Source organism: Mytilus edulis, chromosome 5 (assembly GCF_963676685.1).
Source record: "Mytilus edulis chromosome 5, xbMytEdul2.2, whole genome shotgun sequence".
Taxonomy (NCBI): domain Eukaryota; kingdom Metazoa; phylum Mollusca; class Bivalvia; order Mytilida; family Mytilidae; genus Mytilus; species Mytilus edulis.
The window spans coordinates 42216164-42241538 of NC_092348.1; the positions used below are offsets into that span (position 1 = coordinate 42216164).

The following is a 25375-nucleotide window of genomic DNA, read 5'->3' on the forward strand; positions in this document are numbered from 1 at the left end:
TTTATGTGATACGTAAAGTAAAACATTATCTACCGGACTAGCAACATACATTGAATAGTAAAGCAGGAGAGACATTAGGGAGCTACCATTTGATTTTTATGGGGGGGGGGGGGGGGGGGGGGGGGCTAGGATGAAAAATTTTGTCCTTCATTTTTTTTTTAGCTGTAATCTCTGTCCTGCCTATTTATTTTTCACTCTGTTCGGTCCTGCCTTTTTTTTTAGTTTATCCTGACTTTTTTTACCTAAATTGTCGTCCTGACTTTTTTTTTTTGCAAGTGTCTCATCCTGCCTTTTTTTTTACTCAAAACTCCTGTCCTGCCTATTTTTTCAAATTTCATCCTAGCCCCCCCCCCCCCCCCCCCCCCCCCCCCCCCCCCCATAAAAATCAAATGGTAGCTCCCTTACTGCATGTGCACTCTTTTCTTGATTTGCATATAATTATTTCGACAAATTAAACCAAATTGACTTCTTGAAGCCGACGTCCTTTTTAAAGCTTGGGGAAAAAATCCAAACCACTTTTTTATACTGTCGAACGAAATGTAGCTAATGTCACTTTAAGGAAGTAAAGATGTAGCTTAAGTGTGTGTTAACATTCCAGAAGATCTATGATTTAGTCACACTATTTAAAACTAACAATACCTGTTTATAAACATGAAATGAAACTCCCGTACGATTACATTTAAAAGTGACAGGGAAATATTTGGAGGTGTCTTCTAAGGATTACTGCAAACAACGATTAGATTTAAGGTATGTCAATATTTTCGTACAGGTGTTTTGAATTTAATTAATTTTTTGAAAGATAAGTTATGTTTTTAAATCTTATTAAAAAATATTATCCTAATCGGGAATTTCACGTTATCATTATGACATGCAGTACACCCATGTATTAAATTTGATGAAAACAATATAATTTTTTGAATTTGTAATTTTACATTGATTGAACCGACATTATACCGAATGGGATAGAAGATGGTATGTAAAGGGAACTTTGACAGCAAAATCCGTCACTAATCTATACGGCTCCGGTAGTTCGTCCGTCTGAAAATCGCATCCTCTCACCCCAAGCCCCTTCTTACATTTTTAAACATTGAGCGAACCGTTCATTTTCATGATATGGTAAGGCTGTGTATTTTCTCTTATTTATTTTGTGTTTATACTATTATAATTATTTACATTATTATAATGGGATGCAATCTCCATCAGAAATGTGGAATATTTTCACACAAATTAATGGATTTTTATTATGTTGTACCCATTTCTCCTCGTAATTGAAATAGGTCAGATTTATATAAATTTCAAACTCACATTTTTACCAACGTACAGAATATGTTCAATCTCGATTATGTAATCGTCGTAAATTGATATCTTCATGTCATCAAACGGATTTATAACAGGATTGAAAAGTGCATATTTACACGAGGAAATTTTAAATATTTAACGATTTATTTATTGATCAATTAATTACTTTTTATTTGTGTGCTAAACGTCCAGTGGCAAATATTTGAAGGGTCACTTACTTAGAGGTTCCTGCGAAGTGGGTCATATATAATGTTGCGTCTTGAATATATTTCTATTTTGAAAAGGATAATACCCAAAGTCCTTTTTTTAATGACAAGAAAAAATAGATTGAAAGTTTTTTCTATGTGTTTTGAAATGAACAACAAAACAAGTCAGGTGCATACAATCATACTAATTATAATTTGTCCAATTTTCGTGTTGTATTCACGCTTCTAAAGATGATTACTTTCACTTTCTCCTTGTCTTTTATAAAACTTGAAAAGAAAATCTTTATTTAAAGAATATAATAACTATAATTACTGAGGAATTCTTATTTCTTTGTCATAAAATCCGATTTAAAGTTTGATAATATGATGTGTTTGGCATATCGAGAATCTGTTTGTAACAAAAACCCTTTCATACATCAAAATAGTGTTGGCAAACAGACAATCACATATTTAGAACAAACATACTTTCAAAATAAAAAGTAAGACTTTTGATTTATGGTCTTGCGACTATCACATGGAGGTTTATATATAGGGTTGTGTTGGACATCTTTGTGTTTTATGGATACTACAGTCCAGCCCTGGCTTTTTTTTTAAAGTCGATTCATTATTTATCATAGAGTACTATTTTTAGTGGATAAAAAAGTACCACGAATTACAGATTATCTACATATATAAGCTTGTATGCAGTTTTTAGCAAAGCCTAAAAAAATCAAATATTCACGAAAGTGACAGCTTTAATTAATTCACGAAAAATTGCTCCCCAAAAAGTTAACGAATCTGCAATATCTAAAAAAAAGCCTGGTGACCAATATTTTTTACTATCGTGTTAATTGACTATATTTTGGTAAATAATTAAAAAAAAATCTATGTATTTTAATTTAAACCCCATCTATTGTAACTAACTAAATTCAAATTGGATTGATATTTTTTTTGTCGGGTATGGTGTGTACACTTCTTACCATTTACATTTCATGCGTAGTCACGTATTATCATTTTTTTAGGGGAGAGGGATTCTGGTCAGGGTTTTTTTTTGTGTTTTTTTTTAATTATAAGAATGTAAGGAAGTGATATGATTGCCAATCAAACAACTCTCCATCAGAGACAAAATGACATAGCAGTTAACCACTTTAGCCCATTACTGATTAGGTTACCATACGGCCTTCAACAATGAGTAAAACCCATACCGCATGGCCAGCTATAAAATATGTATTCTTTAATTCCATCAAAAGCTTAGTCTTTTAATAATATTCATATTTTTGGAAACGTCAATACCATTTGAAATTACTCTGAAACCGTTCTGCTTTTTATATGTTGGCAAACTTTTATATTTTAAATGAGTAATATTATCCAATAAAGATTTTTGGTTACCTTTCTAAACTTGAACTTTATAAAATTATATATAATACATATGAGAAATGCATGTCGAATGATCAATGAAGAATTCAAAATAAGAACTGTTTGAAGTTTAAAATCCGCCAATTTGAAAAAGAGATCCATTGAATGAATTATTTTCCCGGACTTTTTAAAAGTCAAAATTATAATTTAAGCATTTTCATGTTGCATAGTAATAGGAGTTGAATGTTATTTGGGAAAAGCTTAGAAAGTTTATTATTTTTCACAAAGTTACCGATATTTACACGTGATGTTTTATGTCTATAGCTAGGTATACATACGATAATCATTTGTGACATCTTTTGATGGTAGCAGTAAACATGGATTTCATGATTAAAGACATTGTACTTCTACAGGTACTTAAAAAAATACAACAGGGAAACAGTTTAACTATTCTATTGAATCGCCATTACCTTACATAGTATTGCTCAACGTACCAAATAGGGGATACTAAGATTAGACTCTTGAAATATATTCTAAACTTTAAACCTTTCAATATGCATACGTGAAATTAAACTATGAAGAATATGCCATGGAAACAATATATGGACGTGCTCTCTTTCCGAATATCTGTAAAATAAAAGAACATTCACTGCCCTAGTGCTAGAGTCAATATCTTTTACATGGTATAAATGTTTAAATTTACATTTATTTTTTCATATCTACCCGAAATAAAAATATTGAATTACAATGAAAAGGAAAAATTTTAATTTCTTTAATTTTATCATAGCATGATATTATCCGTATCGAATCGGTTTTCTAATAATCTAAGGTAAAACTAATATAGTTTAAAAGTATAAAGAAATTCGTTGGACCATACCTAAATGTATTTTAAACGAACGACAACATTTCAAATTAAAATAAGCAAAAAATGATGATTCACAGTTTAACACTTTTAATTCACTGTATTTTTGTACTATTTATTACACATAAAACTCATCCCTTTTGTTAAGTAAGATGACTTGGGTGACGTGTCACGGTAAGTTTGTATTAAATGTTAACATTTTTTTTCTTTTAAGGACGTGTTATGTAACGTTGAAGGATAAAATATAATTATATTCCTTGTTGAAATCTTAATTTCACATTATATCGCCATTGCACGTACTGATCCCTACCATTATATTTTCACTGCACCTAAATGTTATTTTTCTATACGCTTTGCGACAAAGGTGCTCTCAAACTAATTCACATCAAATATTGAATATCTAGTAATTATGTCAACCTGAATTCACTTATCAAAAAAAGGAAAATAATTTACATGGGGAGTATATTTTTTTTATTAATTTTTCAATTCAGTGTGGACTATCTTCTTCAATGTATGTTCATGTATCATACTGTATGGAGAGGATAGAGTACATGACTTGATATGTATGTTTTGTTTGTTGTGCTTTTGTTCTGTAGGTTTTAAAAGCTCTTTATAGCTTATGTTTGTAATTGCACTGCTTATATCGACTCTAAACAAAGCTTTATGTCTTATGTCTAACTCCTTCTCAGTGGTACAAATTCTTGTTCGTCACTGAAGACTCATCATGGTTGCCTCGAAAATCTGTCATATTTTCATTGTATTGTTTCTCTTTGGTGTCACATATTTCCGAAATATCCTTCTGTTTATTCCAAGATAGAAACTTGTGTTACTATATTTTCGTTTATTTCTGTTTTGACGTCTTCATTTCACTGCATTATTCGTACTAGTTATGCGAAGATCATTTTTGGTTTTTATGAACATCTAAGATATTCTTTGTTACAAGGCCCATCTTCTATCTTAAAAAAAACAACCTTGCAACAACTCTTATTGCATAATTTATACTTTAGTGTGAAAAAACAGCAATTTTGTTGACTAAATTGAGCACAAATTCAACATTACACCTATTGAAAGATTAGCAAAAATATAACCCAATTTGAAGTCAGTATAATAACAAATGAACAATGATAATTGAAGGTGGATTAGCAACTTAAAACAATAAGATGCACAAACAAATAAAACTAGAAGAAAAAACAGTTTGTACTTCAAATGAAAGCCAAACTTTTACTTATAGTAAAGTCGTATAGGCTGAAAAGAAAGAGGGGGGCAAACTTAGGGGCGATCCACAAACCTCGACCTATTCTCAGTCACATTTTGTTCATAGTTAATTGGTGGGAAAGTTCAAATTTACATATAGACTCGTATTATAACCTGATTTATATCATGTCAATACAAGTGATGCAAGTTAAAAACATAGACATTAGATTAGAATTTTTAAAGTTTGCATTATTTTGATAGGATTTGCTACTGTTATTATGAAAAATTAGTCACTTATTTCACGGTTAATTAACCATCATCTTGATACATAATACAAATAGTAATAATTTAGTAAATAATACAACGTAGAACGTGAACGTCACCTGTTTATTAATAAAAAAAACCAAAACATAATGAATAAATTAACTTAGAAGAGGTCGTTTTGACAGTTAACAAATTATAATATATTAATCAGTTTAAAAGTGTCCAAGCATGTCAGCCCCATTCTGCACTAAGTCCAGATCGTAAACACACATAACTCACTAATGTCCAGTAAGAACTCACGAAAGTTACCAGGCTTATAATTTTGAACGTCAGCTTACGTAAAACTCAGACTCAATCAAAAGTCAAAAGGTCCAAATGAAACTAAAAATTGAGCATAGCCATCCAAAAATCTTAGAAATTTTGATAAATACGCAAAGGTTTCGATCAGGGATATCTATCTATATATATATATATACAACTATTATATATATATAAATTTACAGATCTAACATTGTTGGGTTGATGTTTAGACGAGTTGTATATACATTATGTACACAGCCATGTATCACCATCATTAATGGCGATCCGATGGATACATCTGTTGTAGAGTTGTCACTGACTCAGACGTACTTATAAATATAATTATTTTCTGTGACTGTATATTACATTAATTTGTAGGATCCTTTACTATAGATAATTTAGCTGATCTGAAACAATAACATCTTCATGCCTTATATATCATGTACTGTAGTACGCCGCTAGATTAAAACTGACGAGGAAAGGTAACACACGGCCAGCGAAAGCTCTTTTTTTTGAGAGCCCAGGTGGTCGTGTGGTCTAACTCGTCTAAACATCAACCCAACAATGTTAGATCTGTAAATTTGCTTTCGCAAATTTTTGGTTCTTCCCTCGCCGGGATTTGAACCCGTGCTACTGTGATATCGTGACACCAAATCGCCTGCACTGCAGCCGTACCGCTAGACCACACGACCACCTGGGCTCTCAAAAAAAGAGCTTTCGCTGGCCCTGTGTTACCTTTCCTCGTCAGTTTTTATAATCTAGCGGCGTACTACAGTACATGATATATAAGGCATGAAGATGTTATTGTTACAGATCAGCTAAATTATCTATAGTATATATATATATATATATATATATAACTCGTCTAAACATCAACCCAACAATGTTAGATCTGTAAATCTGCTTTTGTAAATGTTTTGTTCTTCCCTCGCCGGGATTCGAACCCATGCTACTGAGATATCGTGACACGGGAAATGAATCTTCTGTGGATATTATAGGAACAATTTATGTTTGTTTTTGCGGATGCTTTTTTATCATTGCTATAATCGAGACAGGAAATCTTTCACATAGATATGAGAAGACATCGTATCAGTGCACAGTTTTGTGTTGTTTATTCTTTAGTTTTCTATGTTGTGTCATGTGCACTATTGTTTTTCTGTTTGTCTTTTTCATTTTTAGCCATGGCGTTGTCAGTTTATTTTAGATCTATGAGTTTGACTATCCTTTGGTATCTTTCGTCCCTCTTTTTTTTTGCAAGCATGAATCAATATATAAATAAATGAGACTTGAATAAACTTTATATTCAAAAAATGATAATGCACCATACCGTTCTTAAGTATAAAAAAGTGAACCTATATTAAACAAAGTTTCAAGAACAACATACACCAAATTATTAATAGTTATAGTTTAAACATTTTGTATTGTTCAAAAAGGACAACGAATTAGGATTGTCTACAAACGAGTGGCGTTTTTCCAAACCTTGATGATATGTTCCAGTACCTTTGGCTTTTATCTCAGCATTATATCTTTTAAGAGAAGTTCTGTAATAGCATGCCGAATATTCTTCTAAACTCCAAACGTCGAAAACAAATTGTCTTGAGTTTTTTGTTTTGATAATAGCTTGCTTAATCTGTAGAGTAATTATTCAAATTGGATTTTAAAAGTTTCTTTTAGGTTTTAACATTTGATATTTTCAATATTTTCATTTGACAGGATGTCGTATTGCGTAATGAAAATATTATGTTAATTTTCAAATTTAAATGTAAAAATGTTCATACAAAAAAGTGCACACTTAAAATTTAAAAGATAACATTATTCAAATTCATTCTTCCGTGTATGATCACATGTATAGTTATTTTCAAAGAGATGATGTTAGTTAAACATCAATTGCTTTCATTAAACTGCATAATTTGCATACCTGTTAAAATGCCATTTATACAAAATAAATTTCACATGTACGTATACCTTGGCTAGTAAAGCACAAATTCTAATTGCCTGTGGTCCTGGAAAATTAAAATAAACATAATATCTCCTTTTTACTACGAAAAGAATCAAAAGTCAAAATTACTGTAGAGGACGACATAGTCGGACGACAGTGAACTTCACACGCGGGTAAGTGCTGTTCTGTATATTCGCAACTTATTTAAGATATCTGGAACGTGTTGTATTTTTTTTGTGCGTTTTACTTTTACGACGATGGTCTAGAGAGTCACAGTTAGAGGTTTTGGTTAGCGGTAAACTTGATATAACTTCATCCACATTTTGTGTCTGTGCAATGATCTGGTATATTGACTATGTGCTTTTTGATGCTGTTTTTCCTCGATTGTTTTAATTTTGTTTTCTGATGAGTCGGTCATTTGGTTGTTTGTGTAGTCGGCTATACATATAGTAGTGAACAAAAAAAATATAGAATTTTCATAAACAAAAATGAGGTTTGTGAATAAAGAGTCATAATACATAATATAACTATCTATAACACAGGGGAAGCGTTTTCCATAAAAAGTATGAAATCAAACAAATCTATTTACGTACACTTTTTGACGAAGACATAATCCTCACTCCTTAGTTCTTATGCATGTTAAATAAATAACCATATTGAATGATAAGTCTTCTACTTTTGTGAGATTGATGGGCAGATATTCAATTCTGTCTTTTTTCTTTCTAGTATATATTTGACACAGATATTCACTGATATATTGCACTTTACGTAGTCACTTTCAAATATTCTCCTATTTGTCATCAAATATCATTGCTTTTATCATACAAACATATTCATCACCAAAATCCTCCTCTTCAGAAAATAAAATGGTTGTCCTCTTATAAATATCTTTATAAACGGCATACCATAGATGAACATCTATGACCATACACAGCTGGTAAAATGTTTGAGGAGGAAGCTGGTTATTCTTGTTAAAATGATACAAACTCTCAATTATTTGAAAAAAAGTATAGTGTAAGAGAAATTAATTCTTGTTTCAGATGTCTATATGTGTATTTTTTTTATACCTTTCGTTTAGATATGAGTCAATGGTTGTTGAAAAAGAAAAAGAAACATACAGAAAAGTCGACCAAAATCAGGAAAACAGATGCAAAACCAACCATAGAACTACATCAGCATACCTTTAAACAAAATAAATCTTCATTTTCTCTACAAAAATGTCAAATGCAATCAAGACAATGCAACCATAGAAAGGTAGACGATATTTATGGATTTTCAGTGAAAGACTGCAAAACGGAAGACAACAAAAAGAGCAGAAATCCCCATGGTCAAGATGATAAGATTTATAATGATCCATGGGATATTCATTGTAACGTTTTAAATAATGATCAAACGTGTTGTAATGTTTGTTTATCAAAAGAATTAGAACATTCAGATGATGACAAGAGGACGAGAAATACTTCTATAATAGGAACAAGTGCGACAAAATCAAAATCGAAGCCAGGGACTCGCGACAAAGTTAAAAATAAAACACACAGAAATGAACGTCCTGAATATCTAGAAGACAGTGACACCGGATGTGAATTTTCTAACAGTAGCGACGAAGAAAGTGATTACTATGAATTTTTAGAGAATATTGAGCGCAGATTAAAAATAGACAATTCTAATTGCAATCCCGTGATAATGCCAAAATGGGACTCGCCCTTTTATGAAAAAGGCAATCAAAATCGGCCAGTCTTAAGAGGCAATGGCTTCAACGCAAGATGTGCCGATGACGTAATATATAATTCTGGATCTGATCACAGTAGTGGATTCTTTGAAACAAACAGTACAACATTAACAACATATAATATTCCAAATAGTAATATAGTGCCAAAAACCTGTAGTAGTACAGAGGACTTGGATATGTTTTCTTTTCCAGTCGACGAACCAGAGACTATAAGTCAAGAAACGAAATTAGTCAAAAGAAATCCTGGCAAAGTGTATCAAACAGGTTATGGGTTTAAGGGAAATCGTTTATTAGGCGATTTGATTCAAATGAATTATGAAAAACAGCAGTTACATTGATTAAATCAATTAGCCCTTTTAAGTGGTGATCTACAACACATTGTCATGACTGTGATATAAGTATATGCATATATTAGAACATTTGTTTGTCTCTTGCCTTGCAATGTAGACAGGGGACATCAAACACCAGCTTCCACCAGTCTGTACATTCGGTCTTGTAAGCGTTCTCATGTTTGCACTTCTTATATAATTTTCATCAAAGGTTTAAATCAGCAAGGTTTCTTAAAATTCAGAATGTGCAAGGTAGTATTTATGATAGCTCACAAGAATGCCATGTTACATCAAATCTAAAACTTGTAATAACGACTTGCATATGTAATATAAAGTGAAATAATGTGTTCGAACAATAATTTCGTTCGTGATTTTTTTTTACGTAAACATTTGCACTGAAAGTAATAATACGTGTTTTAGGTATACTTTTGAAAATCTTATCAGTGTTATCAGGTTTTTTTATCGAAAATTAGCGCTCTTTCAATATTTTTGTTTGAGTTATGCCCCCTTAGAATCAAACAATACACAGAGAATTTTATGTTAACACGATCACACCTCTACATTTTTTATTTACTTACTTGTAGAATTTAGAAATTCATATCACCAATTTCTCAGATGAGTTCGTAGATAAATACCGACCAACCTTTTTATTGGAGAACACTACTTGGAAATTAAATTATTCGGAAAATTTCACTGTCAGCGCTTTAACGCCTATATTTTATTTTGCTTTTATTGAACACATATCAAAGTTGTTTATAAGCTATCCTTCGGACGATAATATAACTCAGTGCCTATCATAAATACCGATTCTTATGAAAATCAGACGTACTGAATTTTATTTGATCTTTGATAAAGTTTAACAAACACTGGATCGATGAATGCTGATGAACGATTCGTTCCCGAGGATATAACTATTCCAGAGGTCAGATCTTGTTTATACAATATTTTTTGTGTGCATAAAACGTCAAAAGCTTTTTAAACAAGAATTTTCAAAACAGGCATACTAAAGCTGTCAGATATGGACCAGCTTTATTTTGGAACTTCTGGTTTAAACGGCCTTTACCTTTGGAATTGACTTTATCCTTCCAACTTTTTCCCTTAGAGGGCAACTGATGAGTTATATATGTCGACGTACTTAATTGCAAAACTAGTTTCTACTGGAGTTATGCAAATAACAAATTATGCGTTAACGTTAAATTGTAATGTAAGCGCTATTGAACCTGCCAGTTTTTCTTCTTGTAAAATTATTAAAGGTTTATATATATCAGCAAGGAATATGATGTGTTCGAAAACCAACACATATCAATTAGTTTTAAGGGAATATTACCTCTTCGAAATGTAAGTCATATGGAAAATGGCATTACAAGCGCTCTCATGCCTAGACTTCCTGCTGATTTTTATGACTAAAGAACTCAATTTTTTTTTTTTTTTTTTTTTTTTTTTTTTTATTTTATTGCTCTTTGACAAAAAAATTGAAACTTCGTACATATTTGATGTTTGCAAATATGAAATAAACATATAAAACATTTTACAAATGAACAGTTTGATAAATATATGCAGATTGATTCAAAGACGTTTGTTTTTTCAGTAATCGAAAGAGTTAAAAAAAAAAAAAAATAGCGAACGCAAAGGAAAATTCTGAATGGAAAGTTCCTTATCAAATGTCAAAATCAAAAGCTCAAACACATCAAACGAATTGAAAATAGCTGTCATATCCCGGAATTGGTACTGACATTTTCTTTTTTCGAAAATTATGGATTTAACCTGGTTTTATAACTAGCTAAACCTCTCATTTGTATAAGAGTTATAAGATTATACTTTCATTATATTGACAACAATGTGTGTGACCCCCCCCCCCCCCCCCAAAAAAAAAACACCCCAAAACAATAGGTAAAAAATGTCAGCCATTGGGGTACAGCAGTCAACAATGTGCTATACATTTGTAATCTTAATCACTAAAAAACAAACAAACGTGTCAATAAAGAAAAACAAAATGACACACAGACAAAGCATACAGACAGAAAAAAAAATAAAAAAGAATAACCATATATATAGTTAACTACCACAGTAGCGGGAGTCACACGTACGGAAAAATGGCAAATTGACACTACCAAAAAAATGGATCAAACAGTATAGGTTAATAACATAAAAAGACACATAAATGAACACTATAACACATGATTAAGATGATAAACAAAGTCAGTACCTAGAATATTTACTTTAAAACCATCATGTACATAACATGAACTTTACGAATATTAAAAAACAAAAAATTAAAAAAAAGGTTTGTCACATCTTGCTTTGGCTAGTTATGCCTTCATTGGAATAGCAAACCTTACTGTTTCGAAAACTTTAAAAAGCAAATTTTACAAGAAGAAAAAATGAGATTTCATGAGAGGAACAGACTTATACCAGATGCAGTGGCATGGCCGAAGTACGGTAATAAAAGAGAGGCAAAAAATACCAAAGGGAAATTCAAACTAATAAGTTATACATGAAACTGATAAAGCCATGGCTAAAAAGTCAAACAACAGTACATAAAACACATCATAGAAAATTAAAGACTGAGCAACACTAACTCAATCAAACACCGGTGGTGATCTCATGTACTCTGGACTTGCCATTTCCATACATCCATAAAAATAGTAATGAACTATCAATACTGGAAACACCAAACCTTTTTGAAAATGATTTTAGCTATAGTTCGACATTGATTTTAGCATACAATCTTCTAAGGCATCACCCATTCATCTTTCACGTTAGGGTGATAAGACATCTGTAAAAACAAAAAAAAAGCTATTGTTCAAGGACAAGAAACAAGTATCAGTAATTTTTAATTTATGATACTTGTACCAATTTTTTTTATAATTTTGAAACATTTGTTTTTAGTAAATCAAAACCTATGCCCCCCTATCAAAGGATGTATTGTCGATGACTAATGTAATATCAGAATCAGAATTATAAGCTTGTGTTTATAATTGCTCATAAAAAAGAGATGTTATACAAGATCTAATCTTAACTATGACTTGATCGGTAATATCTTTCTTTTTTTAAAGTATACGAACAATTATTTCTATTGGTTTTACATAAACATTTGCAGAACAATTGAAATTTGTGTTTTGGATATACTTTGAAAATCTTATCAATGTTATTGAAATTAACACTGCTTCTTCAGAACCAATGTATTCAAAAATGAAAAAGTGGAAACATTTTTTTAAATGTTATCGTATATTTCAGAAATTGTTTGGTTTAGAATGGATGGTTCTTTTAAATAAAGTAAAATAGAATTCGGATTTAAACACTAAGATTTTCTGATTTTCGTATTTCTATAGACAAAAGTAGATGAGAAACGGACCCAAACAAGAAACAATCTTTATTTTCTGTAATGAAAAAATAATTGATGAATTTCATTTAACATTCAATGTTCAATGTTCAAATGCAAATACTATAAGAATATGTAATTGTTTCTTCTAAGATATCGTGCAAAATTGCCCAAAACCACGAAATCATCAGGCATTTTATCATTGTGAAAGATCGAAATATACAGTTATCTATTCGATTAACACACATGCTGCTTCATACATTAATATTTAATTCAGTATCATATTGTATTTAAAAAAATGTTATCTGGATGAAAGTTAATTAAAAAAGGTGCTTCGGTCACACAAAATGTATAAGGTGTAATTTATATTCATTTGAACTGACTCGACTCCATTGCTAGTGGTCTGTCAGTTCTCCGAGTGTCTCTCCAACCTGGTACTGGTAGTCATAACTTCGATACTGATTGAATTATATAATAATTTATGTTCCTGAATTCTGCGTTGATAAATTGAAAAATTACTAAGAAGCTACAGTTCCAACTCAACCCCTCTGGCACAATGAACTGAGATGAATTGAGTATTCTTTTGATGTTTCAGTTTCAACAATAAATCTCCTGACGTTTCGACGCATTTCCCTTTCCCTGACTTTCAAATGTTTGTAATTGAGCGTTCCTGTTAAAGGTAAGTCAAGAAGGAAGTTACGAATGTTTATTTTCATTTTTATGTATGAGCGTTAATCAGTAAAACTATCAGATGAAACGAGTTTCTTGAGGTTATAATGTTAAGAAAAAAATCTTAACTAATGCATACATACAACTAAAACTTATTATGTGTTAACCTACCATTGATATATACTTAAGGAAGCAACTGTTTCCTATTATGTTAACACAACTCCATAAAATTGAGAACGGAAATAAGGAATGTGCCAAAGAGACAATAACCCGACCTAAGAGCAGAAAATAGTCCAACGCCAGCATTTTGTCTTCAACACAGCGAGAAAAATTCTGCATTCGGAGGCGGGCTCCAGCTGCACCCCAAAACATAACTAAAGCTGTGAAAATGGACGTCATACTAAACTCCGAAACATTTATAAGAACTAAAATTAAAAAATATATACAAGACTAGCAAGGCCAGATGCTCCCGACTTTGGACAGACGCAAAAATTCACAGCTATCAAAAGAATCAGATTATATCATATACCTGAATTCAATTTGTTATTTATCTATGGAACAATATATGCAGACATAATCTACGAACAGACACTTACATAGATAGATTTGAATACACATTTCATCTTTAATAAATCATTAAAGCTCTGGACAAAGGGAAACCACACCTGCTTATAATGATTTTTCAATATATATATATATATGTGTGTGTGTTTAGAGGCAATCTTCTTCATTTTAAATTATTCTTAATCTTAATCTATACTTAACTAAGTCACTTTGTGTATTTTATCTTACATATGAATAAATAACGTATATTGTTAAACATATTTCATAGTGATTCTAACCGTAAACTTCGGCAGCTATTTGTCTTTCGAGTCTTTATTACCTCAACAAACAATCAACACAGAAGCATAAAGTGAATTGGAAGAACGATATTAAAATGTGTTTTTTCTTCAAAATTACATTTTACCGTTTAGTAGAAAAAAATGGAATCACAAAATATTGAACTCCGAGGAAAATTCAAAACGGAAAGTCCCTAATCAAACAGTAAAATCAAATGATAAAACACATGAAACGAATAGAAAACAACTGTCATATTCCTGACTTGTTACAGGCAATTTCAAATGTAGAAAATGGTGGATTGAACCTGGTTTTATAGCGCTAAATATCTCACTTGTATGACAGTCGCCTCACATTCCATTATATTTACAACGATGCATTAACAAAACAGTCATATTAGTAAAATTGTAAAAATAGGGTTACAGCAGTCATCACCGTGTCACAATCTCAATTAGAACCAAAAAAATGTTTCTAGCAAAGAAGCATACAAATGCATCTATCTAATTTAACAACCACATTCATTGCTGACTTACATATGTATTTTTAATCAACCCATAAAGGATTAAAATATTTTAAGTCCTGTGACTGCATGGCACGCAGAGTCGCGTGTTTGACGTCAGAATGTAAACGTCACACAGGAAGTGATATGAAATAATTTTCTTGTTCAAAGTATTTTAAAAATTATGATAGAACAATAACATAATGACATTATAATAGAAAAAAAACACAATGGCATTATAATAGAACAACCACATAATGGCGGGATGTTCAAAAGTACAGAGCCACGTATTATGTACCAAAGAAACACAAAAAGTCACACATTCAAAACACACCAGCAAAAATGAAAGATAATACAAACAATACATTGACGGCATGTATAAGTAACGAGCCAAACGGATATCACCGAAAACAGACCAAACAGTAAAAGTAATATTGATAATAGAACAAAAAACAAATAAAAGATCAATATAATACAATATTAAGATGATAAACAGCGTCAGTATCAAAACCATTAAAAATAAATAAGATATGTATTTTGTAACGTTCTACTTGACAGAGTAACAAAAATAGAGTCATAGAAAGTTCCTGGACCGAATGCGTTCAGATCAACGTCATTATCCGGAATTCAGTTTGCGGAATTTAATAGCGAGTATGACTGCCTCTCGCACCGTCCACAGCTTCACATCTACGACGCATAGATTTAATGACACCTAACGTTATCCAGTTTAGAAGCATGGATGAAACCGCGTTGTCTGATAACAGGCAAACATATAGAACCATTAATTTCATCGCTATATCACAAAACGTCCAAGTTACCACCAACGACTTTTAAATGTGTGCGACCGCTATTACATATAAAGGCAACAGTAGTATACCGCTGTCCGAAGTTCATAAGTCGATTGAGAAAAAAACACATCCCATCTCATAGAATGAAATTCAAAACAGTGTGGCTGTGGCCATTGATTGACACATTAAATTCATTCATTGACTGGAACAATTTAGGTGAACGTTTGTATGTAACGACCACTGCTCACTATGTACTTTTTAAAGACACTTAAACTAAGGGGTCACCAAAGGTTCTCAACACCTTTATAAAGTAATTCGAAAAATATTCAGAAATAACACGATATTTTGATTTATATCAATTATATAAATCAAAACATAAAGGTTATTCCTGATTAATTTGTGGAATTATTTTATAATTAAAGGCGTTAAGAAACCTTTGGTGACCCCACAGTTTAAATGTCTATCGTAGGTACGTCGTGAACAGTGGTCGTTACAGACAAACGTTCACGTAAATTGTCCCAGTCAATGGATGAATTTAATGTGTCAATCAATGGCCACAGCCACACTGTTTTGAATTTCATTCTATCATCAAACATCCGCTCCCTAAACAATCCGTAACCATAACACTAGGGTCAGTAAAACGCTCACCTTGCCATACTGTCAGTCGTCCATCACTAAAAACGGAAAACAAATCGGGACTCATCTGTTACAGGATATGCTGCCAGGTGTGTAACCTCCAACGTCGTCTTGTATGAGCAAATTCCAGTCTTGCAGCCCTATGAAGCTGTCCAAAGAGTGGCTATACGTCTTGGAAGCAGTCCATGTGCTCTGAATCTGAGTGCGGTATTTCAACATTCAATGTACGGTTATGCAAATTGTAAATTACATATCGCGCGGTCTTGACATTGCGACATCTTATCGGGTCTACTGCTACGTGGTCTATCATTTGTTGATCCATATTGTTAAGGCAAATTATTGTCCTTCCCTATGCCTATATCACCCTGCTCTGTCGCTCAGTAAATCTCGTATCAAGACTTCAAAACGAGACCAGGCATTATCAGCGACGTCACAATGTGAAAGGAGAAGTTATCAGCGACGTCACAATGCGAGGGGAGACGTTATCAAGCTTGCTTTCGTCAATAAACTCATCATAGATACCAGGACTAAATTTTGAATACACGCCGTCGCGGGTATCGTCTACAAAAGACTCATCAGTGACGCTCGAATCCAAAAAAGTTAAAACGGCCAAATAAAGTACGAAGTTGAAGAGTATTAAGGACCAAAATTTCTAAAAGTTATGCCAAATACAACTAAGGTAATCGTCAAGCGTAAAACTGTCTTAGGAAGAGGGGAGAATACTAGTAATAGAACAATAAACAGATAATAGAACTTTCTTCGTAAAGATATCGAAAAACATCAGCCGCTCGACACAATGTGACTCTTTTTAGCTCGTTCGACACGCTCACTCGCTAAAAATTACATTGTGACTCGCGGCTGATATTTTACGATATCAATGTGTAGAAAACCCGATGATCTATACTTATCAGTCTAGATATTGTTTTTCTTAAATGAAAATTATTTGCGACGTCAGCGTACACCATCCAAGTTCTGACCATTCAAAGGTGTTAATTTCCTTACCTGATGTAGTACGCAAATTATTGTCACCAAACAATTTCAATGCTTCATTGGTTCACGGTGAACTAGATTGTTGGATTAAAAGGTAAAACTCAGGATTTTAATTAAATGTTTTTGAAAAAAAAGTTTGAACGGATGCTTTATGACGTTGGATACAGAAATAAACAGTGATAAATATATACAAAAACTTTAAATTGAAAAATATAAAAATATTGACAAAATTCACTTTGTATCGTTGTATTTGTAGACTAGTGATTTAATGAACCGATATAAGGGCTACTTGTCATTTGTATCATTATGCAATCATCAATATTATGTGGAAAAGGGGGGCAATTGCACGTGTTTTACAAAGTGTGATGGTAGAGGGGTGCAGCATGAATAAGATATAACATGGTGATCCTCTAATTAAGACATTTCTAAAGTTAAGGATAAATTAAATGATTTTCTTTATAGAAAGTCAATGTCTATGTGTTTTATATATTTAAACATATTTTAGGTTCATGAATAACAAATTCCTGAAATTACATTCCATTGAGTAATTCATTCGCTAATTTATAAATTTAGAATTTGTCATAAAACAGTCTCCGGGACAAGTTTGCAATTCCGCTGAGTGCAAAAGTTGTCACCTTAATTTTTGGAGTTAAGTCAAAATGAAGTTGATAACTTGGTTGGTATTGGTTCCCTGATATTTGTCCTAAAATTTTTTGGCTCTAGCACCACTGTTGAAAAAGTTATGCCCCTTTTTTCAACAATTTCCTCAGAGGAAAAGTAGTTTTCCTCAAGGGAAATCAAATTTCCTTAAGGGAAAAAGATTTTTCCTCAAGGGAAATTGTTTTTTCCTCAAGGGAAAAAGATTTCCCTTAGGGAAATTGCTGCATAAATATTTCCTTTGAGGAAATTCTATTTCCTTAGAGGAAATTCTATTTCCTTTGAGGAAATTCTTTTTCCTTCGAGGAAATTTGCGGCTTCAAATTTTCCTTTGAGGAAAAACTTTTTCCTGTGAGGAAATTTGTAGCTTCAAATTTTCCTTGGAGGAAATACTTTTTCCTGTGAGGAAATTTTTGACAAACACTTTTCCTTGAGGGAAAATTCAAGACAACAAATTTCCTCTAAGGAAATCATTGTTCTTCAAATTTCCTCTAAGGAAATTTCTGAACATCAAATTTCCCTTAAGGAAATGATTTCCCCTATTTTTCCTCTATGGAAACTTCATAACAGTACAAACAGTATAAATATAATTTTTCATAGACTGAATTATTGATACAAAAGATAATTAAAACTTTAATACAAATTTTCATGGTGAGTATTAAACATACAAACATGACAAAAACAAAAGGCTGACTGTTAATAACATGTTTAAGACAATACAATAATAAGCAAAACACTATGAATATCATACCATTTGTGATGTTATTAATATTGTGCTCACATTTGCATATAACTTGTCGTTTGTTTCAGCTGCTGTGTACAATTATTCGACCCCCCACATAACAGTTCAGTGCATAAATAATTCCATCAATAAGACATCATCTTTCAATTGGCTGAATAAATTTTTGCAACTTGTTCTTCAAACATCTTCTCTGTATATTTGATATGATGGAGCCATGTACATGAATGGATAAAGCAGGTGTTTATTTCGACAACAAACATGACAAAGATACTATTTTTTTCTTAATTTCTCCATAATCCATCAGTGAATATGTAGGTTGTTACATTTTACACAATTGTGTTCTTGCGCATCTTTGATAGTACATGTACTCCATTTTGTTTATAGCAATTTTGTAGAATTTTTTCTATTTCTTTTTCCAGAAAAACACACAGTGCAGTTCATTTCACATTAATTAATTTAATTAGCACATTATCATGATTATGTAGAGAAGTATTAACAATTAAGTTTCCTCTTCAGTATAGACCTGCAGGACCTGTTGATGATCATAAAAACCAAGAAATCTGACCTATAAATACACAAAATTAAAAAAAATATGTTATAAATGGAGAAAAAAACAGTAATATAAATAAGCTTATTTTATCATGTTTTAATAAAAATTTTGAGAAACTTTCATTTGATATTCTTACTTATGAGTTCTCTTATTTCAGTGCTTTGTGTCCAAGATTTAATATTCGTTGTTTAGTGGCTTGCAGTGATATTTAAAGTTGAGCCACTTGCAATAGTTGTTATAGAATGTTCATATGTTGTATTATTTGAACCACTGTCCTATATTATGGTAAGGTTGATTGTTATTGACTTTGAATATGTTGAACTTCACAAATAATACACGATGGTCTTGATGTATAGATTCTGCGTACTGATGTTGTTTATCATCTTAACAACGTGTGTTATAGTTCTTTCATTTGTCTTTGTACTATCATTAATATTACTTTTACTGTTGAATGGTTTTATGTGATATCCGTTTGACGTGGCTCTGTACTTATACATCTTGTCAATGTGTTTGTATTGTCTTTCATTTTTTGGTGGCGTGTTTTGTATATGCGACTTTTTGTATTTCTTTGGTTCTTATAACGTGACTCTGTACTTTAAAAGATATTGTTCATTTTATGTCATTATGGTATATTTCTATTATGAATTACAAAATACATTGAACCATAAACGTCAAAATCATTCAATTGCGTAGTGGAATTATCTATTTGTGGATTCTTATAAATTCTATATAACTTTTGGACAACTTTCAATCTCTGTCTATTTCTGAAATTTATTCTTACATACTTTTAATTTTTTTGCCCTATATGCTAACATTGCCTATGTAAATTTTAAAATTGTTTGTATGCACATTGAACGACAAATCTATGTGACGTATAAAACTTTCCGACGTCAGACACACAAATCAATGAACATGATGAATGTGTTTGTAGATAGATGTGTTTGTGTTCTGTAAAATTGTTCCTTTTAAAATTGTTATACGATGATGACTGATGTACCCATATTTGTACTATTTTATTTATTGTGTCTGTTTAGTTATAACGCAACAATGTAAATATAACGGAATTTGATGAGACTGTCATCAAAGTGAAAGGATTAGCGCTATAAAACCAGGTTTAATCCACCATTTTCTACATTTGAAATTGCCTGTACCAAGTCAGGAATATGACAGTTCTTGTCCATTCGTTTTTGATGCGTTTTGTTATTTGATTTTGCCATGTGATTATGGACTTTCCGAATTGATTTTCCTCTAAGTTCAGTATTTTTGTGATTTTACTTTTTCTTTTGGATTGTTTAAATCTTTTCATGTTGGGATCTTTATTGGCTGACCTATAAAGGAAGTGTTGTCTCATTATTGAAGGCCGGCCCATCATTGGCCTTTAATTTCTTGCATTCACTGCATTGAACTCTGGTGGATAAGTCACTCATTTACCATACCACATCTTCTTATTTTTATATATGTCATCATTTAAAGGCAATTATTTTTATTACTGTAATTCAGAAATTATCGAGAGGTTTTTAGTAATGCGAATAATGTGACTGGGTGAGTATCGCAAAAATAAGAACTCATATTTTGATAACAAAAACATATATATATATATATATATATAGATCTTTATGCAGATTTTTTTTGTAATCACAATAAGTTGTCCATTTGTGAACCAGGTGCTCCGCAGGGCGCAGCTTTATACGACCGCAGAGGTCGAACCCTGAACAGTTGGGGCAAGTATGGACAAAACATTCAAGCGTGATACAGCTCTGAATTTGGATTGTGATCAAATTTTTGACATTACATGGTTTTTTTTACACAAAACAAATGTCAAGATTTTACAAATCAATTAAAGATTTCTTCTTATTTAAATCTAAAATTAAATAGTTGACACAGCATAGGTTTCTGACACAGAATAAATGTGGTCTAATGAACTTAAAAGTTTTTTTTTGCCTTTGAGCAATTCACTATGCTGTTGAATATTAATCCTCTCAAAAAAATGTTTGAAGAAATTTTCTTTTTATTTATGAAATCTGAAATGAGAAAAATTTAACCCCCCCCCCCTTTTTTCACATCCCCGTTTCCCTTTTTCCAAAACTGATATCAATTCAAATTTCTAATGGAGTTTGCAACAATAACTACTCTTTTAAATACATCATAAAATATTAAAATGTAAAATAAAGTGCTTGTTATCACTGAATGGTAAAGATTGGTTGGTAGTAAAAGTGAATATACATTGTTTATTGTATAAAACAATAAAAAAAACTTCATCAGCAACATTTTATATTGGCAAATTTCCAATGAAGTTATTTACATAAAGTTATTGGCAAATAAAAATAGAAAATGACATCATAGTCATGTCTGGCAAATTTCCAACATACATTATCTAAAACATTTTAGATAAGATAAGGAAAAAAAGCTTCATCAGCAACATTTTATATTGGCAAATTTCCAATGAAGTTATTAACATAAAGTTATTGGCAAATAAAAATAGAAAATGACATCATAGTCATGTCTGGCAAATTTCCAACATATATTATCAACTACTATTCTATACAAAGAAAGATAACTCCAATTGAAAATTAATTGCTATTGCACAATATTGTGCAATTAGATATTTCTTGCTATTGTGCAATACTGTGCAATTGAAAATTTCTTGCTATTGCACAATACTTGATATGGAATCCTGATTTGGACCAACTTGAAAACTGGGCCCATAATCAAAAATCAAAGTACATATTTAGATAAAGCATATCAAATAAGCCCAAGAATTTAATTTTTGTTAAAATCAAACTTAGTTTAATTTGGACCCTTTGGACCTTAATGTAGACCAATTTGAAAACTGGACCAAAAATTAAGAATCTACATACACAGTTAGATTTGGCATATCAAAGAACCCATTTATTCAATTTTTGAAGAAATCAAACAAAGTTTAATTTTGGACCCCCATTTGGACCAACTTGAAAACTAGGCCAATAATTAAAAATCTAAGTACATTTTTAAATTCAGCATATCAAAGAACCCCAAGGATTCAATTTTTGTTAAAATCAAACTAAGTTTAATTTTGGACCCTTTGGACCTTAATGTAGACCAATTTGAAAACGGGACCAAAAATTAAGAATCTACATACATAGTTAGATTCGGCATATCAAAGAACCCCAATTATTCAATTTTTGATGAAATCACACAAAGTTCAATTTTGGACCCTTTGGGCCCCTTATTCCTAAACTGTTAGGACCAAAACTCCCAAAATCAATACCAACCTTCCTTTTATGGTCATAAACCTTGTGTTTAAATTTCATAGATTTCTATTTACTTATACTAAAGTTATGGTGCAAAAACCAAAAATAATGCTTAATAGGGCCCCTTTTTGGCCCCTAATTCATAAACTGTTGTGACCTCAACTCCAAAAATCAATCCCAACCTTCCTTTTGTGGTCATAAACCTTGTGCTAAAATTTCATTGATTTCTATTTACTTATACTAAAGTTATTGTGCGAAAACCAAGAATAATGCTTATTTGGGCCCTTTTTTGGCCCTTAATTCCTAAACTGTTGAAACCAAAACCCCCAAAATCAATCCCAACCTTCCTTTTGTGGTCATAAACCTTGTGTCAAAATTTCATAGATTTCTATTCACTTAAACTAAAGTTATAGTGCGAAAACCAAGAAAATGCTTATTTGGGCCCTTTTTGGCCCCTAATTCCTAAAATGTTGGGACCAAAACTCCCAAAATCAATACCAACCTTCCTTTTGTGGTCATAAACCTTGTGTTAAAATTTCATAGATTTCCATTCACTTTTACCGGACGACGACGACGACGACGCCGACGACGACGCCAACGTGATAGCAATATACGACGAAAAATTTTTCAAATTTTGCGGTCGTATAAAAATCACAATAATAAATGCAATCAACATATCAATAATTTCTGAATTAACATGATTGTGCAGTATATAGAAGTGGTCTTACCATTTAGGCCTTGTTGTATTCTGTTTTTCTTGTTTTGTCGCTCATTTCTATTTTAACTGTTTATATTTTTCTATATTTCTTGTCCTAAACATAAAAAGGGTAAAAACCATTATTAAACATCAGTATGTGTTTTTCTTTAGGTTGCAGTCTTGTAATTGACTGCTCCATAGGCTTACATGCTAAACAGCTGATCTTTGAAAATAAAAAAATAAAAAATGCTACATAGGAAAACATTTTCATGTTCATATCATGTATGTACTAATGTGAAATTGTGATTTAATCGGGGGAAAAGTGGGTCATGCCACGAAGAATAAAAAGTTATGTAACCCTGAAGTCAAAACATTTTTTTTCTACTTTCTGTTTGCTGTTTTCACTAGGCCACACCACATCCAGTAAACATGAAATCCTTCCACTTTCCTGGATTGATATCTCCAAAAAGATGCAAGATTTTTTTTAAATCTATATACAGATAAATATGTTTCAATTCAGCATAAATCTATAATCAAACAGAAAAAATTGAGTCCCTAAAAAAAATCAGGAAAAAAATGGACTATTTTGTTTCCTAGAACAGTGAGGTAAAATTGGACGGGGGGGGGGGGGGGGGGGGGGGGGGGCAGGGGTTGGAACCACCCCTTTTCTTTTGCCGAGCAATGCATTTCAATGGGAGCATATACAGTAGTTGGACCCCCCCCCCCCCCTTTACTCCCTGGTTAATAATGGCTGGATCCACCCCTGATCAACATTATAGAAAAATCTATAAGCTATAACTCAAAATAAGGATAATTTTATTTTTAAAGGGTCTATAATTAAGTTTGACAACTTCAGACATACTAATATTTTACCTTTTTAAACTTTATCAAATTACTACTTTACCTAAAAAATTTGCCACATTTCATCCAATTTAATTTCATCCTCTTAATTACTTGGTATTTCATCCATAATATTTTTAATAAAGAAATAAATTTGGAAGTAGTATGATTTTAATTTGCAAGTTAAACACTATCCAAACTAGAGACCTAATAGAGTAGACATGGTAGATATACTCGACTAATTTTAATCAAACTTGGCGTGAACTAAGATTTAAGGGAATAGATGACAGTTTACCTACAATGACCTAGTTTCATGGCAATATATAGCATATATACATTAAAAACTATATGGTCATTCTTATGTTTAACTTTAAACAACTTCAACTACACGTATCAAGATTTGATCCTACATTATTTAAGTATTGCAAAAAATAGCTTTTTAAATGGCTCTATATATAATTGTGTATGTCACATATATGTATATATGATGTATATTAATGTAAAGCAGCTGAAAACTTATTAGCCATCTCATATTTATTTCAGTTCTTCAACAGGCAAATTTATATGAGCCTATGCCTGAAAATAGAAATTTCTAATTAAGGGGAAAGCCCCCCCCCCCCCTTTTCGTGTAAAATTTTTTGTTGACTATATAGGGTATCACTGAAGCATGACTGGAGCAAGCATCCACCCCCCCCCCCTTTTTCCAAAAAGAAAATGAAAAGTTCTGGATCCCTCCCCGTCAATCTTACACTCAGAGTTGTCACACAAATTGAATGATACCATATGTTCATATGAATATGTTTTAGGTCGTGTAGGTGTAAGGAGGCAACCATTTGATTTGTAGGGTGAAAAAGGTGAATAATCTTGCCTTGTAAACTTGTGCTATAAATAAAAATTACCATCCATTAAAAATCCGTCAGCCCAATCTCATCCAGTAAAATAAATTATTGTCTGCTTTCGAAATTATATGGAAGTACTTAGTAGTCCAGATAATTATGACGCATTGCAATGCATTTTTTCTAAGGAGCCGTGTTGACTTCCAATTGGGGGAATGGAACCAATAAATTGATCGGATCCGATATGATCTTCCCAGTAACGGAGCACCATAGGTGTAATACCCAGGGTATTAATCGAGGTAAATTTTATTAGTGTCGGTGGTCTCACACAAGTAAATCAGAGTGAATATTATATTGCATGCACATTAATTAGCAGAGAAGAGACAATTATCAACTTGTGTATTATTCATTTTCTCGCAGTTATTTACGGTAAATTAGCTATATGTATATGTATCCCAAAACAGGTGCTCGGATCTAGTACTAGTATGTGACTTTTAAATTACAATTTCATATTCTGTGGCGGGTCGAAGGGGGTGGAATCCGGGGGCTGGACTCCCCTTTTGTGAGCAATCATTTTAACCTACACAATATATGAAATTTAAAAGGTATACACTTTTGAAATCTA

At 31.8% G+C, this 25375-nt stretch overlaps 1 protein-coding gene and 1 long non-coding RNA gene across 4 annotated transcripts; one reads left to right on the top strand and one right to left on the bottom strand.

Annotated features, from left to right (window-relative positions):
- Positions 1-607: 607 nt before the first annotated feature.
- Positions 608-9471, top strand: LOC139523707 (uncharacterized). 3 transcript variants are annotated; one of them, XM_071317922.1, is made up of 2 exons: positions 608-747; positions 8478-9471. In XM_071317922.1, the coding sequence occupies exon 2, from the start codon at positions 8480-8482 to the stop codon at positions 9464-9466; it is 987 nt and encodes a 328-aa protein (XP_071174023.1). In that variant the 5' UTR covers positions 608-747; positions 8478-8479; the 3' UTR covers positions 9467-9471. The 3 variants fall into 3 exon arrangements, with proteins under 3 accessions (XP_071174023.1, XP_071174021.1, XP_071174024.1); XM_071317920.1 differs by lacking the exon at positions 608-747 and adding an exon at positions 3766-3876; XM_071317923.1 differs by lacking the exon at positions 608-747 and adding an exon at positions 7316-7572.
- An 8314-nt stretch (positions 9472-17785) lies between these two features.
- LOC139523708 (uncharacterized) lies at positions 17786-25029 on the bottom strand. The gene is made up of 3 exons (XR_011664670.1): positions 24814-25029; positions 23106-23189; positions 17786-19162 (listed from the first exon to the last, which is right to left on the bottom strand). It is a non-coding gene; the product is annotated as an uncharacterized lncRNA (long non-coding RNA).
- Positions 25030-25375: the final 346 nt, after the last annotated feature.

Bases quoted from the DNA above. Each gene is read 5' to 3' on its own strand.
- LOC139523707 (XM_071317920.1), top strand. From the start codon at position 3,855: ATGACTTGGGTGACGTGTCACG. The intron at 3,877-8,477 runs GTAAGTTTGTAT...CCTTTCGTTTAG, and splicing joins GACTTGGGTGACGTGTCACG to ATATGAGTCAATGGTTGTTG.